This window comes from Durio zibethinus, chromosome 10 (assembly GCF_047325235.1).
Source record: "Durio zibethinus cultivar Kanyao isolate XHJ-2024 chromosome 10, ASM4732523v1, whole genome shotgun sequence".
Taxonomy (NCBI): domain Eukaryota; kingdom Viridiplantae; phylum Streptophyta; class Magnoliopsida; order Malvales; family Malvaceae; genus Durio; species Durio zibethinus.
This window is the reverse complement of record NC_143171.1, coordinates 20,855,095-20,873,934: the sequence shown is the minus strand read 5'-3', so window position 1 is coordinate 20,873,934 and position 18,840 is coordinate 20,855,095. Positions and strand designations below refer to the sequence as shown.

Below are 18,840 nucleotides of genomic sequence, written 5' to 3'. Positions count from 1 at the left end.
TTAACTGTGGAGGTGCTAGCGATGTATCACCGAAGACGATGAGTCTTCGTTAGAGTTAAGACATCGACTGTGTAATAAAATTGATCATGAAATATAAATGTTCACATCACTTTTAATTCATGAGACGTATTTTATGGGACGAAATCGTAAAATCAAAGGAAACGAAATGAATAATATTTCACGAATTGATGTGAACTGTAACAATTAAATTAATTTAAAATATTGGATAAATTTATGTTTGAATCTTAAAATCACGTGAATTTAAAACTTAAATCTTAACTCGTGACAAAAGTAACATGATTTAAATTATAACATGATAAACTTGGCTGCATATGCATCCATGATCATCGATAATCCTTAAAGATGAGTGAAATGGATCTGCTCAGCTATGATTCAATGACTTCTTATTGCCATTTTTTTCAAGTGTTTGGAATTAGGGATGAGACGAATCAAAGCATGATATATCTTGAATCTACGTGCATGATCATTGTTAATTCTTAAACGAAGTGAAATGTGGTTCAAATGTAATTTCCAGAGGAGATAAATGGGGGGGTGAGTTCAACTGTTCAAGTAATTTTATCAACTTTTAAATATAAAATTAACAAAAATAAAGGAAAAATGGATCCAAAATTATTGAAGAAATTAAACCTTACGAGAGACAGTATCATGTATAGAACTTAAAATTTCTACCCTATCTCACCCCAATAATTATTCATAGAAGTGTGAAAATGCAACTCCAAAAGGGGCGAAAAGCAAAGAAAACAATGGAAGTGTAAAATGTAACCCCAGAAGAGAGAAAAAAAAAAAAATGTTACTAAGCTATTTTGGTATCAAATTGGAATAAAATAAATAAAATGTTGGATTGACATTGTACGTCAAACCGCTACGGACAGCCATGAGATAATGAAAGATTGCCAAAAGATCTGAAAAATATGATCATAGAAGATGTGGGATTTGATGAAAGTGTTGTTTTTACTATAATAATAAAATAACAAGTGTAGTGGGTAAAAGCAACAAGTGAATGGTGAATAGGTGACTCTGACCACTGGAGCCCCGTATGCCCAACACACCAAATCACTCTCTCTCAATCCCAATGCCACTAACTTCCCACTGGTTTCCTTCTTGGAAACATCACAACCTCCATTCCCCTTCTTTTTTTCGTTGCCTCTTTATCCTTATCTTTAAAAAGATAAAAAATAATTATTTTTTAATATTTAAAATTATTTAAAATTAAATTTTTATTGTTAAAATTAAGATATCAACACTCAACCGATCAATCAGGTGATCACGAGCAGTAATCGTTAAAGATTATTATGTGGAGACATCTACTGCTCTAATTATATTGGTAAAACTTTCGGTTTAATACTTGAAAAAACCAAAATTGTAATTCAATATTTTAATTTTCATTCACTTAAATAGACTTCTGTTAATTAAATGGATGATATGACAAAAAAAAAAGTCAATTAGAGTTGGAGATATAGTGTATTCTTTTTAATTTTGTTTTAGACATTTCATCTGTTGGATTTATGAAGTTAACTTTAGAGTAAAATATTTAATTAAAAAAATTTGAGAACTATTTGTGAGTTTTTAAAATTTTAAAAGTATTAAAATATTTAATGGTAATTTGGTTTTTAAATGTGAAAGTGACATTGTATAAAATAAGAGTTTATATTTAATATATTGTAAATATATAAATTTTATATATTATTAATTAATTAGATTATATTAATTTATTAATGAAATTTTTTAAAAAATTTTTATTTATTTATTTTAACGTCTAATAAAAGTTCATATATAATCACTAATAAATATTATCTAAAAAAAATACATAATTAATTTTTTTGAACTTGATCCAAACTAAAAAAATGTTCAAAACCAAAAAATTCAAACTCATAATAATTGGATTCAAATTAGTTCGATTAACATTTATAAACTAAGGTTCCATTTGGTTTGCAAAAAATAATTTTTAAAAAATATTTATATTTTTTGAATTTAAAGAGATTTTCGGTTGTTTGGATGAGTTAATGAAAAATATTTTTTATTATTTGATTTTTTTTGAAAAATTTATTTTTAAAATAATATTAATATAATTATTAAAATATTAAAAATTATTTATTATTAAAATATATTGAAATTATTTATTAATATATTATAATACTATTTATTGATAATATTTATTAATATATTATAATATTATTTATTTATTAATATAATATTATTTATATGTAAAATTATGCTGAAAAAATATTGATAAATAATTATACTCATAAATAATTTTTTTTTGAAAAATATTTTTCTTTTTTCAAATTCATAAGATAATTTTCAAAATATGACTTTATTTTTTATTGATTAATAGGTTATTTTCTATTAACCAACTAGTTTTCTACTAAATAAATACTTAAAAATATAAAAATTATTTTAAAAAATAGACGAAGTCTAAAGGTAAAAAGGTTTAAATAGCCCTTAAACAAAATTTAAAAATCATTTAAACTTATGATATTTTAATTCAATCAATCAAACTCTAAATTTTTTATTTCAAATCAATTGAATTCTTAAAAAATTATTTTTATCAAATTAAACTTTTAAATATTTATTTTTATCAATTAAATCTTTAAAAAAATTTTTAATAAAGATTTAATTGATAAAAAATAAATATTTAAAAGTTTAATCAATTACAAAAAAAGATAAAAACTTATGTAATTATTAAATTTTAGTTCAGAAATTTTTTTATCATTTTGCCTAAACTAAAAACCAAGAAAAATTACGAATAGCAATTATCAAATAAGAATTTTAAAAAAAAATTGGAGGTTTTTTTGGGGCTCTAGGTGGGTCCCGTTTAAGAAAGTGCTACGTGGCATATATGCCAGTGGTAGTGATGTAGATCATAGAAGTGAGGGAAGAAAGATCGGAAGGCACATGGCTGGTGTTTGGTTCAAGAAAATCATGGGATAACATGTGCTCTTTTTTTCTCTCTCACTTTTGTTTACGTTTGTGGGTCCCTCTTTTCCCCCTTATTCTCTATAGACCTATCCGCAGGTGATCCCGGAAAATCCGTTTGATCGCCGCTCACTTCCAACCGTGTTTGGGGGTTTACATCAATTTCCTTCCAGACAGCTTTCCACTCCCTGCATGTGCCTGGTTGTAAAGTTTGCCTGCGCCAACGCCTTTACAATGGCACATGCAAGCACTACCCGACAACCTCTCACGCGCATGTGTATGGCGCGTTAACACCACAAGCTCCAACCCAAAACCAAAGGCTTGGGAACCCAAAACTGGGTGGGCCTAGATTCGTTGGCATTGATCGACATTTCTCTAGAGCCTAACAATAATTTAAGTCCCCCCTTCTCAGGCTCCCAAAACTCGCTCCTTGCCGTTTCCCCTTAGCCCTTTCCTTCTCTTCTCTGTCAATGGAGAATGCCTTGAACCAGACTAATGTACCCATATTTCACGGAAAAGAAAGGAAAACCCACCAAAACGCTTTGATGGGAAATGCATTGCATGAACCTTTACCCAGCTTTCAAAGAAGCCGGGCAACTGGAAGGAAAAGGAGCTGCGAGTACTTGAATGCTCAAAAGAAGGATTATTTGAGTGAAAAACAAGAAGGAGAAAAAGAAGAAGAAGATGATGATGATGAGAAGTCAGAAGTGAAGAGAAAGATTGTGGCATTGCAAAGGATTGTTCCAGGAGGTGAGGCTTTAGGGGTTGACGAGTTATTTGAAGAGACTGCTGGGTATATATTAGCTTTGCAGTGTCAAATTAAAACCATGAGAGTTCTTTCAAGCTTTATTGAAGGCTTGGAGAAACAGAAAACAAAGCTCGGAGGTTGATTACAGACGTCAGACTAGTTGTTTCTCAATTGTATTTATTTTATAGTGAAGGAGAGCGCAAGATCCCTCATTATATTCCCATATTCCATTCCACTGTCATTTTCATTTTCATTTTGCCTTTTGATTTTGGTTTATTATGTTAACTATATCTGAATAGCTGGATGAATAGGAGGAGAAATCTGTTTAGTGCTGGCAAGTGCAGATAAATCAGAAGTATTGGTAAATGCAAAGAAATATGTTAATGGATGATTGAAGAATGAAGATAGAGTTCTAGAATTAATTAATTTTACAACCTCATCTGTTGGTAATTGGCACGGTATCTTTGATCTTTGGTTGGCACATTGAAGTGAACTACATGACTATGTTATGATGTGCTTTTATTAGTTGGAGGGCGAGGGTAGGTTTGACGGATCGGTCCGTCGTATTTTAAGTATTTATATTTAAATTTTATTAATTTGTATGATATTTAAATCCATTAATTATCTGATTAAATGAGAGTACATTATCTGACTTTACTCTAATTAAATAAACATTATCCATTAAATATCCTAATTTATTAAAACATTTAATTATTTATTTCTTGTCAAAATATAAAATCAAATAATACTTAAATTTAAAATTTAAATTCACCTTTAATTAATAACAAATAATTTTTGAAATACAACAAAAAAGGACTTAGATAATAAGAATCCATTCATGAAATAAAACACATTTATTTAATTGATTAAAGAAACAACCAACTTGAAACATTTCATGAACTAAAAATAATCAGAAAAAGTTAATTCTTTTAACTCATGAAAAATTATTCTTCTTCCTCGACAACAAATGTACAAGTTGATTCAGCAATTGAATATCATCTTATATAAAAAAGAGATAAATATTAATGTAACTTTTGAAATGAGATATAATAGATTTTATTTTTGAAAAAATAAATGAAAATAAACTTAAACATTATTGGGTATCGAATACCCAATGAATGTTATCTAAATCTTATACCAATAATAAACATCCTATCTACATTCGATAATAATTCATTTATAAGTATTTGAAGTCGATGTAATCAAATTAAATAATATCATATATCTGATTATTTACTATCTGTTCTCATCTCTAAGAAAAGCTTCATCATTTTAATCTTGTGTAGTTGGATATTAATTTTGGACTAGTGATGATGATTTTGGTTAGGAAAGACAATCAACACAGAATTTCTTTTTTTTTCCCCTAAATATTACCAAAGTTTAATTTCATTGCATTTTTTATTACATAGAGACCTTTTTAGCCCTTGAATATGTATACATTAGGAGGTTGCCTCTTCAGTATAAATTCTTCCCCTATTTCCAATTCCAAGTTAATTTGAACTTAAGAAATCTTCTAAATTTTTTTTTTTAGGAAAATAAAAATTCTAAAGTTTAGCAGTTAAAATACATCGCAACAATTATGATCAGTATAACAACTGTGAAAAAAAAAAAAAAGAAAGAAAAGTAATCCATTGGAGTCAAATTTGCAAATAAACTTTGATGCCAAAGCTCATTTTTAGAGAAGAGGAGTGCAAGTGTCTCTAGGCCAAGTTGAGTACCAAACTTGCAAGCTCCAGCTATTATCACGTCTAAAAATAACACAAATCAAACCTTGAGGCATGACGTTCTAAATCTAGAATTCATAACATAAGAAATTAGAACATGATTCGTAACATCTCTTAGTTTGAGTAGTAAAGAGTTTGATTTTTTTTTTAAATAAAGTTTTAATTTTGAATTTTGTGAATAAAAATAAATTTGAAAAAATTCGTTTTTTTTATGAGATTCGATTCGATTTGATTTTAAATTAATCGAGACTTAAAAGTAATTATCGGACACCGAAGACTTAGACAAAAAAAACTCATATAGTTTTTTTTTTTATTTTTATTTTTCTAATATAACCATTTTTACGAATTTACAGGTCTACACAAAACATCTTATTAAAATCTTCGTGGAGCATACCAACTTCTCGAGTGTTGAGTACAGGGAAAAAAAAAACTGCGTTTGGAATCGCTTTTTTTTTTTTTTACAACATTCAATAGTTAAGTGTAGAGTTCGCATGTGGTTTGCCCTCTCAGTTGGTAAATCTTTGTCAGAGAACATAATTCTTTGTTGAGTGGTAGTGGTGAGGGCAGCAGCAAGGTCAGCTGCTGTGGTGTCCGATGGGGCATCTTGCTTGCTTAAGGCTTTCAAGGACAACTTCGCGATGCTAATGGAAGGACATCAATAAGCCCAAAGTAGACATCTTGGCTTGGGTCTTTTTGAGTTTGAGTCATTACAACATTGTCTAGAGATAGACATATAAATACGGGTAAGTAGCACTTTTTGAACCGTTGAGACTATATTTAATCGTATCATGAGTAAAAACCATCTACCCATATAATTTTAACATTTTCAGCATAATATTTTGTGATTTATTTATTTTTCTCAATTAATATTTTGTTATTATTTTTAGTCTCGAAGGACATTAAACCGTTATGTTTACTCAATAAAATTATTAAAATTCCTTAAGTCAAAATTTATTTTAATTGTTCACATTTGGAGACTTGCTAAGCAATGGAGGAGGTAAGTTTCTATTATGAATGCTATTTTGGGATATAATCAGTCATTTCTATTTTCTATATATGGCGTAGTCTAATGGAGGATATGGAGGTCGTTGAAGATGGGGAACATATAGATATTTGGCAAGATAGATGGATTAAGAAGCCTCCGGATTATCAACCATGATGATCGACTCGGAACAGATGTGGTTACGGAGCTTTTTCATTCAAATGATGCGGAGCTTATTCTTAGCATGCCATATTTAAGCAAGAGAGCGATCGAAGACTTTCTAATACATATGGAACGATTCTCCGGTGGGACAGTTCACGGTTAATCGGTGGCTTATCAAGTGTCTAGACTGGTGGGCTGCGCCGCTTCTGATATGAATCCCAGGTCTCCGATTTGGAGGATTGTGTGGCAGGCGACTGTGTTACCCGGCTGGTTCATAACATCTTACCTACAAATTAACCAAATTTGCTTGGGAGAGGAATAGTGGTGGATATTAACGTTTAATTTGAGAGGGGTCAATTAATATTATATTTTTTTTATAAAATTTATTTTGTGAATTTTATAATATATATAAAAATCAAAATTATTATATATATATATATATATTGGTTTCAAAGGGGATTAGCGCCTGTACAAGGGGGAGGGGGCATGGCGGGGATTGAACCCTTGCCTAGATGACTTTCTAACGGCCTTTAACGCTGAGATGACTTATATGTATAACGGATATGAATAAGTTGATAAATATAACGTTTGATCTATAAAAATATAATTTTACGTAAGGTTATAAAAAAAGTGTAAAACAAATTTGTTTTGCATGAATATAAAAAAAATCCATATATATATATATATATATATATATATGAAAACAATATACTAATTAAAATAATATGTTTATAAAATTATAAAAATATTGCTATGACAAGATTAAATTAAAAAAAAAAAAAAAGACTTTCAATTACTCAAACTTTCTTGATTCTTTTTTTTTTTTCTGTTTTTTTTTTGTTCTTTTGGTAATTTAAAACTGAAATAAAAAATATAAACAAATCAATGGTTAAGAAACATATTTTTTTTAACAAAGCAAGAAAATAAATATACTTTTAAAATAATAAAATTAACCTTTGAGATTAAAAGCTATAGTTAAGAAACAAATTTTTTTAACAAAGAAAGAAAATAAATATATAATTGAAATAATAAAATAAACCTTTGAGATTAAAAGTTATAGTTTTTTTTTTTTTTAACATTTTATAAACTGGTTCCAATTTTTTTTTTAAAGATTATAAAATAAGATAGAGATTTAGAGTAAAATTTAAAGCGAAAATATTATATGAAAAGAAAAAAATTATAGTAAGCTAAAGAAAAAAACATATATATATGTACAATATTTAATTGGAGATTCGAGGTCTTGTTAAATAACAAAAAAGTTAATTTAACTTTTATTTATTTCACATTATTATAATTTAAAACTTATAATACCTCTTAATTTTAAAGGTTTATAAGTAATTATTGGTGGGTACAATAAATAGACAAATAGTAATATAATTTTAATCCCTCTAAAATTAATGGATATAATTAAAGATAAAATTATAAAACTTAATCATTTTAATTTTGAAGAATTATTTTAAATTTATTTAAATTTATATATGTATATTTTAAGGGTTTCTAAAATTTTTGGGAGGCAAGGTCCCCTCTGGCCTTATTAGCCATCCGCCCGTGGGAGGGAATTCGACTGGACGAAGACGATGGCTGTCTAGTTTGTAATTCTCATGGTGAAACTTGGCAGCACGTTTTCTTTGAATGTGACTATAACAAAGAGGTACGGAAGTAGGGTTGTCAAAGGTTGAAGTAAGTTTCTGTTTATTTTGAATTCGATTTAATTTTATATTTATAAAATTTAAATTTAATTTGATTTAAAATTTTTTTTATTTATTTATATTCGAATCTGAATCAATATTATATAAATTATTTTTGATCCGATTTACTTAAAATTAATAAAATATTATTTTTTAAAATATAAATATTTAAATATATAATTATATAAATAAAAAATTAAATAATTAATTAAAAAATAATTTTTATATAATATCGAGTCAAATCAAATTAAATTTACCTAAAATTTAAATTCGATCTGATTTTAATTTTTTTTTAACATTGTTCAATTCAATTTGATTTAAAACTCGATTTAAAAAAAAAAATTTAACTCTATAAGGTTAAATGGAGTGAAAATCTATCGGGATGAGTTGGTGTGCCAACCTTATACGGGGAGGATATGCACGATACATGGTTGCAACCGCGGGTTGTTGGACAACCCTTTTGAGTCACTGAGTTTTGATTGATATTCCTCAATCATGCTCGATCTAATCAAGTGTCATAGCATTGCCTCTATATTTTGTAGTTAGTGTGGAGAAATAGAAACTTTAGCTTACATGATGGACTGTGCAACACATATTCAGCTACTCAGCTCATGGCAACCAGGATGGTGAATGAGTATAAATATCCAGCAAGGGCAGGAAACTAAAGATAATCTTGATAACCAGCGATGGACGAGCCCACCTGGAGCCATTTAATATAGATTCATGTTATAGGCCCATCCTATAACCCAGGCTAGACGGAACCCTGCCCATAACAGCCAATCCAAAATGGCAATGGAAAAGTGAAATTTGAAATTTTGCAAAGGGGAATTACAGGCCCATCCACCTAAGATTTTGATTAAAAGGTCCCACACAGTACATGCTCCCCACTTGCCATCACTGCCAAGGCCATTGCCAAGTGCCACCTCCATCCCTCTATTCTTAACCGTCCGTTTCTCCTGGATTCCTCGAATCTGCATTTTCTTTTTATTCCTTCTGATTTGGCAACAAATATCAACTATATAAAATATTTCAAAAAAATAAAAAGAAAAACCCTAATCGAATCATCAGCAAAACAAAGGTGCAGCTTCTTTTGTCTCTTTGCTTTTCTCCATCTTTTCCTCACATTTTCATGGAAAATTAGTTCTAAAAGAGAGAGAGAGAGAGAGAGAGAGAGAGAGAGAGAGAGAAGGAAGTTCTCTTTCATCTCTCTTTTCTCATAAAACTAGAAAAATATTTGGTTCTCTCTTTCTTTGTCACAGAAAAGGTTCTTTAGGGTTTTTTTCTCTTCCTAACTCTAATTTTTGTGATTTTCTTGGCAGCCAAACACAGATTAAAGAGAATGGCAGATTCGGCGATCATAAACGGCGAAGTGGAGAATCAGACGGCGGACAACTTCTACGACGCTGATGAAGCCAAACTAACCGAACTGGCTAGTAAAATCGAAGCCCTTGAGAGCGAGAAGCTGGAACTGAGCAACGAGAACAAAGAAATGAATGAAAAGATCAAGAAACTGACCATACAGATTGATGAACTACGAAACAAGGAAGAAGAAATGAGACTAGAAATGGATCAGTGGGAGGCTGATAAAAGGGTCGCAGAATCAATCGCCGCGAGATCGGCTGATCTTGAAACTGAGATTTCGAGGCTTCAACATGATCTGATAACTTCGATGAGTGAAGTGGATGAGGTGAATAAGAAGGTGTTTGAGTTAAAGAGAGGATTGGAAGAGAAAAGGTTGGTGATTGAGAGATTGGACAAGGAAATCGCTGAGTTGAAGAAAGAGAAAGTTGAGAGTGAGAAGAAAGTGAGGGAATTGGAGAGGCAATTGGGAGTTTTAGAAGTGAGGGAAACGAAGGAGAGGAGTAAGAAAGTTAGGATTGAAGAGGAAATGAGGGAAAAGATGGACGAATATGAGAAGAAAGTTGAGGAGTTGGAATCGGAGGTGGCGAGAACGAGGGTTGAATTGGAGAGGAATAAGGAAGAAAAACGAGAATCTGAGGAGAAGGCCATGGGGTTGGAGTTGAAGATATTGGAACTAAAGGAGGAGGTGGAGAAGATGACTACTGAGGGTATCAATGGAAACAATAGGGAGATTGTTGAGAGCGTTGGTGGTGAAGAGAAATGGTTGAAGGGGTTGAATGTGCCAGTTGTGGTGGCAGGATCCGCTGGGGCTATTGTTGTTGCGGCTGCTGTGGTGTATCTTTGCTGTAGGAAGCGTTCGTGATTGATGATTACTGGCGCATGATTAATGAGGAGAGGTTAGGATTTTATTATAGTAATGAATATGTGTTCAATTTTTGATAGGTGGAATAATGTTGCTCGGATTTCCAATTCTGTGCCTATGAATCTCACTTCTGCTGCTAATATATTTCTGGCCTTGGGTGTGATGAATGTTTATTTGCTAGTTGACAATTTTAATTGCAAACACAAGTATTCCATCTAGTTTTTGAAGGAATTGTGATTTTGTAGTAATGCAAATTGCATCCTTGGGAGGCTTTTCTGTTTGTTCATTCATGGTGTACTATTTTCGAATCTTCGTTATGAATTGGTTCAGTTGTATGTTAGTTGTGATTTACACTTTGAAACTGTGCACAAGCATTACATATACATATATATATATATATATATATATCTGAATAGTGAATACTAGAACTAGAAACCTGGATTTCTTGATTAGACTTGCTCTGTTATTTGACCATGCTTTTTGCCTACTGCCTAGGGCCATCTGTCTTAGTTATGATAATAGTCGGTATCGGCAATATTCTGTGATTTGATTTGCTGAATCGCAAAGTGGTGTTGTGTTTTGTACTATCCAGCTTCATAATCATGTTTTCTGATTGATCAGATTTTGCAAGTTAGTTGAATAACAGATGTTTGGGGATATTTGGTTGAAACATGCACATTATTTTTGGCCCATAAACATATTACTGCAATTTAAGATGTCAAAATTTACGCCAAACTCATAAAAATCATTTACTCTGGTTTGAGACCTTATACGATTTGGATTGATTGTCTCGTTTGGTTTTTGCTTTTGCATTGCATTGAAAAATAGTAAAATGGAATATATATATATATATATATATATGTAGATGTATATTCTGCATTCCACATGTTAATGGAACTGTAATTGTCACTAGCACCATGATTGGGATACTTCTGTTTTAGCCAAGCAGGTGGGGATACTTGAGTATAGTGTTTTTTTCTTTGCATGATAAGCAAAACGATGTTATTCCTGCGTTTCCAAGGATTGTCTGCTACGTTCACTTTACGTCTTTCATCATGTATTTTGCTCATAGAATGGCTCGGTTGCTTCCCTCCGTGATGCTGTTTGTGGGATGCTGCAACTTGCTAATCAAATACAGTTCATTATTAAGGAAATTGAACAATTTGATGTAATTATGAAATGGCGGTGAATATTAAGTAAGATTTTATATTTGATGCAGTATAAATTGTCATTTTATTATTAAAAATTTAAAATTTTAGGATCTTTAAAAATAAATATTTATAAATTTTAAATATTTAATTATGTTAAAGCAGATTAATGATGCAACTATTTATGATATATTTATAATGAATATTATTTATAAACTGATAATATATCAAATATAAATATAAATTAACTTATATAAAACTTAAAGGTATGTTTGGTGCTTAAGATTATTATAGAATATGATAAGATGATATTATGATTAACATTAGATTAAATAATGTTATATTATTTTGTATTTGATGCATATAAAACTTATGATAAGATAATTTATTTATTGATTAAAATTATTTTTTGTTAAAGTTTATATAATTTAAATTATTGATATAATTTTTAAAGATATAATAAGATATATAAATTTAATTTTGAAAAAATTGAATTATTTTTTTTTGAAAAAATAATTAATTTTTTTATAATCTTATTTTTTTTTTATACAAATAGAATATAATATAAAGTGATTATTATTTTATTTTATCAATAATTTTTTCTATCAAAGATGACCTAGACGTTTAAAATAATAATCACTCTTTATATTCCAAGTCTTTGCTCGACGCCCTGTTGAAGACTGATTTTAGCCAATGGCTATGTGTTTAGATAGTAGGTCATAATATAGGTTTTTTGACTAAAAATGAACGGGAGGAGTCCTGTTGAATCATTGCTCTTCCTTTTTTTTCCCCCCAAAGGAGAACGGAGAAATATTCAGTCTGATGGATTTTGAATGGAACTCAGGCCTACGGGTAACTATTGAGCGGATTTGCTGGTTTGGGTTGGGAGGATGGGCGAGGCTAGGACTCCACTCCCTGGTTTTTGCTCCTACAGTCCTACCTCTGCTGGAGAATAGGTGGTCGCAATTGGCAAATTTAACCAGCAGCTTTTACCCTACGTTTTAAACCTAGTATTCGGACAGGATAGAGCCATTTTCTTGTTTTAGTCATTTCCAAGTATAACCGAGCTATTTTTTCTTCCTAGTATTAACTGAAACTGCTACTGCGATCCATGTAATCTAAATCATTCTTGCCATTAAACTTTGGTGAGTCGAGGGGAAAACTCAACTTACCAATAGGAAATGAAATCATATCATCACAGAAATAAATATGCAAATACACAAACGAATGTAACTACAAGGCCAGCTGATGAAACACTCGCTCCACACACGGCAGATCCAACATCCAAGCTCTAGTACATTCTCAACATACCTTAAACATTTCTTCTCAGTGACTCTTTTGCAGAAAATGCTGAAAAAAGCTTCATAAAAACCTATAAACCCACAACAACTTGTAATTTTGCGTAACATTTTTTTTTTTGAGTAGTACTCTGTCCCTGCAACCCAAAAAAAAAAAAAAAAAAGAAAGAAAATCCGGCATAAGTTGATGGAGAGTGTTAGGATTACTGTAAAAGCTTTTAGAAAACTGAAAAGTTGGCATGTTGCATGAACTCAAATAATGCATGGATTTTTACACACAAGGTACTATGATGCCTGAACATAGGGATCCAACCTCTTACTTGCAGATTAGACCACTAGCGTGATTAATGAAGCACCAGAATATTGTTCCATCAACAGGAAAGACACTGCAAGTTTATGGAGCTTGTATGAACTCTACTCCAGTTATTGGCAGAATTTATATCTAGCGCAAGAGCTTGTTACATAAGCCATTCCTGATAGAAATTTTAAAAAAAAAATTCCTATGTCCTAACATTATCTCTATGGAACTGCCATGTGTATCAGGAGCATGAAGGCTTCTCTCTGTTATCAAGGAACTATTTTTACGGTCATTTGCTCACAAAAACAATAACTAAAAAAGGACTCAAAACAGTTTCCTAAATCCAAAACATGCAGTCTTCATCAGCCATAACACCAATCTGTAGATTCGGTTTATCATTGTCTGCAGTCAAATCTAGACTCTATAGGAAACTTGATTACTAACCATGTTTCAACTCTCCTCTTTTTCTCCCAATATGAACCCAAAATTACAATCAGCAGCTAATGAAATATGTGGAAGCAATTGCTGCTAAAGAGCTAATATCTGCAGTTTGATGTCTAGTACCCTAAAGTAGTGGCAGTGGCACAATTTCAGTAACTTATCACCCACATAACATCAATAAAAATACAGAAAAGATTAACCATAAGTAGTTTTCATTCTACAATTTGCAGAAGGAACAAAACCTCTTCCAGTTATAGACACTTTCAATAGCATATATACCTTGCATGGTGAGTTGTTATCCTGTCACTAGTTTGATCCCAGAATCCCGGCCAATAATAAGTTTCAAGAGATGACCTTTTGGACTTTGTGGTAGATCAGATCAGAAGCCATTGACCATAGTCCAAGGAGACAACGAGGAAGGTAATGTGTTCTAGAAGTGTCTCCTTCACAAATTCACAACACTAAGTATCTAGGCACCGGCACAGCCTATTACTAACATTAATGGCTGGTTATTTTATAAATTAAAATTTTTATGGCCAGGTCAGTAGGCAGTGCATTTACAGAAGTTGAACCCAGGAAATTTACCAGTTTGAACTTATTGGAGAAAATGCAACTGAGGTACGGAGCATTTCACAAGTCTCACTAGCAATTATGAGCAGAAAGGTTGTTTGCAATTGCAAATCATCCTCACATAACTAGCTTCCTTGTATTCCAATACTCGAGGTTGAGCAAGCAAATAAATTCTAAGTAAAAGCAAATTTTCATGGATGCTAAGAAATAAAGCTTTATGAGAGCTTTCCTCACCGTGAGTTTATCTGTCGGAGCGCCGCAGAACTTCAAAAAGTCCACAGCAACTCTTCCAAGAAGTTGGTTGCACGGGATGATGACTCATAGATACGATAGGCTGTCAAAAGAAGCACAAGAAAGAAGCAAATTAAGACAAAGTTAAAATAAATTTAACAATGGAAACCTAGAAAATCAAACATCTGGCACAAAGTAATAGGAAAAAAGAAAAGAGAAACATAAAGAATAATATTGTTTAAGCTTTCCTTCGTACAAATGATCAGGAGATATTACAGGGTTAAGTTATTAACCTGATTTCCCGAGCTTTCACCGGTCTCAGGCTGGTTTACTAGTTCACCAGCATCTCTGGTCTCAACGATAGGAACATTTGCTGCCAGCAATGAATCTTTAATATTTTCCTTAGATGCCAAATCAGAGGACCCTGATGATCCTCCAGCATCATTATCAGAAGCTGGAATTTTGGTTTCCGTGATTCCTTGGGCTACTGCAGCTGCTGGAACTCCACTGTTCTCAGTCAAACAAGACATTACATCTGCTTCAACCTTGGAGCCATTAGTCTTATCCAAACCTGGAAGAGTTGTTTCCTGATCAATTCCCTTCGGTTTACCTGTTAGGAGTGCAGAATCCCTAGTTGTCTCAGCAGAGGACAGCTGCTCTGTTTCTTCCTTTAAACCATTTACTGACAAATCTTGTAATATTGGAGAATCCGCGTTAGTCTCGTCCAGAGATGGTAAAGCTTTCTCTTCTGTGTCTTTGGCATCCAACCCAGCAGCATCGGAATCCCCAGATTTCTCAACTGATGGGTTGATACCTTGACTGAACTCTTCAGTCGAAGAAACCCCTGGTTCAAGTTCAACTAACTCAACAACTGAATCAGAAACCAGTTTCTCCTCTTCAAAATTCTCTGAATTCTCCACCTGAGGACTCTTTCCCTCAGGTTCTGCGTCTTCGACCGTACTGCTACTACTTGAGCAGGAATTCTTCCCATCTGTCGTTTCATTAACAGACTTAGAGTTCCCATCAGTAAAAATGTCTCTCACAAGCTCAACATCTGGTTTTGACGCCGCAGAATCTTCCAATACAACTTGAACTTCCTTCTCTTCATCATGTGCTCCTACTTTCAGGGTCTCCTCGGGTCTTCCGTTCGAGGATTTTTCCATTTGGTAATGATTCGTAGAAGATATTGATTCAACAGACGAAGAATCTGTTCCTATGCTTTTTACGATTATTAGATATCAAAGGAGCACTTTAATCACCAGCACTTTCTTTCCTAACCACTCAGGTTTCAGTTTTTTAAGAAGACCTGTACGAGCTCCTAAAGAAAAAAAATAATTATATAAAAAAGAAAGAAGTCAAACAAGGAGACGAGATGTATCCACCAATGAAAAATAATAACAAAAAGGAACTACTTATTACTTAACCCTTAAGCCATACAAGGAGACTGAGAAACAAAGGATGACAGATAACGATAATGGAACGTGAGAAAGAGTAAGAAATGAGACATAGAAATATTAATATACCTTCAAGTTGAAAGGCAGATGGAGAAGAATGTGAGGTGAGTATTTTCCTCGTGTTTGAACGTGAAGGCACTTGACTGGTTGTTGTACGTAAGTTTTACAAAGAAGGATGCATAGAATGGCAGGTATAAATAAATAAAGGGAATGATCCATTTCCTTTTGCTCGAGTTCTTTGGGTTGGTTTTTAACATTGAAAGATTGAAACGGCCAGGAGTTGTACGTTAAATTTGGAGACGCTAGGAAGGAAGTGGTGGAAGTTTTGTGTGATTCCGCAGGCCTCCCTCCCACGTCAAGCCAGGCCTTGACCTGACAGTTAAACTTTGGTTGTAAATATCGTCCTACAGCTAAGCCTACCTTTACAAATACTATTGTTTATACTAAAATCAAAAGATTAAGTTGGTTCATATTGTAGTTACTCAGAATCAGACCAAACAGCAGGTCCAGTCGATTGAACAGGTGACTCGGAATTAAAACCTGTTGGATTTTATAATTAGACAGACCGGCCTCTCAATTAACCCGTGTTACAATCAGAAACATCATATCTAAATGACATCAGGACTCTTCGGATCCTTATCGTTCACTCAATTTTGTTTACCTATGACGTGTTGCTGCATTATCCTCAATCTTCGCAAGAGTTAAATCTTTATAACACTCATGGAAATTAGGTGTTATTCAACCATTTAATTTAAGTATTCCATGTTTCTATAGGAGTCGTATTCTTATTGTTTTTGGACTATCATAAAGATAAATCGTCCTTTTTACAGAAATTGTTTGATCCATAAATAATTAAATATAACTAATGCTGGCCAACTATGTATACGGAAGAGCATATGCATTCCAACATTAGAGAGATCAAATGGAGGGAGATGGGAAAAACCTAGAGACGAAGACAACAAAACAAAAACTCAACAACAACAACAACAAAGGCTCAGTTTAGTAATTTGTTATCCATCTTTAATTGGGAAACAGTCCATGGATTGAATTTCTCCTCCCCTCTTGGATTTCTTCATATGGATTAAGGTGGAAACTCAACTAACCCACATTAAGGGGATTCATGGCTCAACACATTGGGTGGATAATATAGCCCTAGCTAGGTGGAGAATGAAGACTAGAGGAGATGAAGATAACAATGACGAATGAAGATGATGGGTATAATTTGTCACGGCAGGCTAGTTCTGAATGTTAGAAAATAATGGGTTGTGATTAAAGCAAATTAAATGGGTTGTGATTTAAAATAAATATCTTGCAAATAATATTGGTTCTCTAGAAATTTGTGTTTTAAAAGAGAATTACTTTTTATTTATGAGCTTAGATAAAGATACATTGATCTTTTCCTTTTCATCTAGTTTTGAAGTCTTTCTTGATGCGCTATAGTATCCAATTTATTTCAAAGGATCAAATTATGATTATCTCATTCATTTTAGGTAAGAATCACTAGAGTTCAAAATATCTCAATGTCACATTTAAAAAAAATGGAAAATTGATAATTTTTTGTCGTATCATGAAAAATCGTTACGTAAGGCAATTTTTTATTGTCATTTGAAAGTTTATTCCGGAACAATTGTTTTTGTCATTTTTTTGAGAATTTTTAAAAAATGTTAAAGAAACATGAAAATAGTCAAATTTAAATTGATGCATATCTGAATTTTAATTTTGTTTTGATATTTATATGATGGATGAGAGATAGGTAATTTTATTAGATCAATGACATAAGTGACTTTTTTTAGTCAAGGTAATTGCTTAATATAGATGACTATTGTTGAATAAGATTTAGGTGTTTCCATCAACAATAAAACAAAATTGATTTTCAAAGGAAGAATTCCTTGAGTCAATGAGAATCATTTTCTTCCAACATACAATCATGCATACATGTTTAACAATGCACATTATCATGCATCATTGACATTGAAGATTTTCATACCAGAATTAAAATTAACACATGCTTTTCAAGCTTTAAGAGTACAAATTCATCTTAAATCAGTGTTTCAAAATTATGAATCCTTGAAAAAATAGCGAGGTTTCTTTTTTTTTTTTTTTTGTTCATGAGATTTAGAAAAATCAAGAATTTTAAGCTTAGTTAACTTAGCACGCGATGATGAGGAGATTTTTAAGTTCAATTAAGCTAATACATGATGTAGAGAATTTTAAGATCAGTTTAGTTAACACTAAGATTGTTAAATTCAATTAAGTTGATACATAATTTTTCAGATAAAAAGTTTTTAAATCCTTCGAATATGATTTTCAAAATCTTCGAGTACCATTTTAGAATTATAAGGTAATATTGGTAGACAAATTTGATATTAGTTCAAGAAAACCTTTGGATATCTTTTTCAAAATATGTGAATATCACTTTAATACCCCATGTATTAATTTCAAAACCTTTTAGTATAATTTTCAAAATTTTCAAGATCATTTTATACCTTTGGGTGTAGACACCGAATTTTGTCTGAAATATTTTTTAACATGATTGACCTGGGGCTTATTTATGAACATGGGCCAAAACCATTTAAGAAGGCCATTTAGGACCCATAAAGAGTTCACAAATTTATCTATTCAGAAATTCAAAGTTAACTCGAATCAAATTCGATCAAACAAAGTTAAAATTACACAAAACTTAGTTAAAATGAATAGAGCCGGGTCAATTTTGAAAATTCAAAACCTAATTGAAATTAATGTGGTTTAAAATTAAATTTAAGATTTTTCAAAACACGAAAAGTTTCATTGTACCCCGAGAAGGGCAAAATTACTAAAATACCCTTCTAGAGGTATTTAAGTAATTTGATCTTTTCAAGGTCGAATTTTTGTGAAACTTTTTAGATCTCAATTTTATAACATTTCATAATTTTTGGTGCATTTGAAATCATAACAG

At 31.5% G+C, this 18,840-nt stretch overlaps 3 protein-coding genes across 8 annotated transcripts; 2 read left to right on the top strand and 1 right to left on the bottom strand.

Moving 5' to 3' along the window:
• The first annotated feature begins 3,314 nt into the window (after positions 1-3,314).
• LOC111291672 (uncharacterized) lies at positions 3,315-4,119 on the top strand. Its single transcript, XM_022883533.2, has one exon. It carries the CDS (start codon positions 3,408-3,410, stop codon positions 3,825-3,827), a length of 420 nt encoding a protein of 139 aa, XP_022739268.1. The 5' UTR covers positions 3,315-3,407; the 3' UTR covers positions 3,828-4,119.
• Positions 4,120-9,131: 5,012 nt separating this feature from the next.
• LOC111292074 (peroxisomal and mitochondrial division factor 2-like) lies at positions 9,132-10,751 on the top strand. Its single transcript, XM_022884267.2, has 2 exons — positions 9,132-9,319; positions 9,561-10,751. Exon 2 carries the CDS (start codon positions 9,581-9,583, stop codon positions 10,463-10,465), a length of 885 nt encoding a protein of 294 aa, XP_022740002.1. The 5' UTR covers positions 9,132-9,319; positions 9,561-9,580; the 3' UTR covers positions 10,466-10,751.
• Positions 10,752-12,727: 1,976 nt separating this feature from the next.
• Positions 12,728-17,170, bottom strand: LOC111292849 (uncharacterized). Of its 6 annotated transcripts, none has more exons than XM_022885448.2 (4): positions 15,975-17,170; positions 14,745-15,769; positions 14,455-14,554; positions 12,728-13,048 (listed from the first exon to the last, which is right to left on the bottom strand). In XM_022885448.2, exons 2-3 carry the CDS (start codon positions 15,612-15,614, stop codon positions 14,462-14,464), a joined length of 963 nt encoding a protein of 320 aa, XP_022741183.2. In that variant the 5' UTR covers positions 15,615-15,769; positions 15,975-17,170; the 3' UTR covers positions 12,728-13,048; positions 14,455-14,461. The 6 variants fall into 6 exon arrangements, with proteins under 6 accessions (XP_022741183.2, XP_022741185.2, XP_022741187.2 ...); XM_022885450.2 differs by lacking the exon at positions 15,975-17,170 and adding an exon at positions 15,871-15,934; XM_022885452.2 differs by lacking the exon at positions 15,975-17,170 and adding an exon at positions 15,889-15,934.
• Between the last annotated feature and the right edge of the window lie 1,670 nt (positions 17,171-18,840).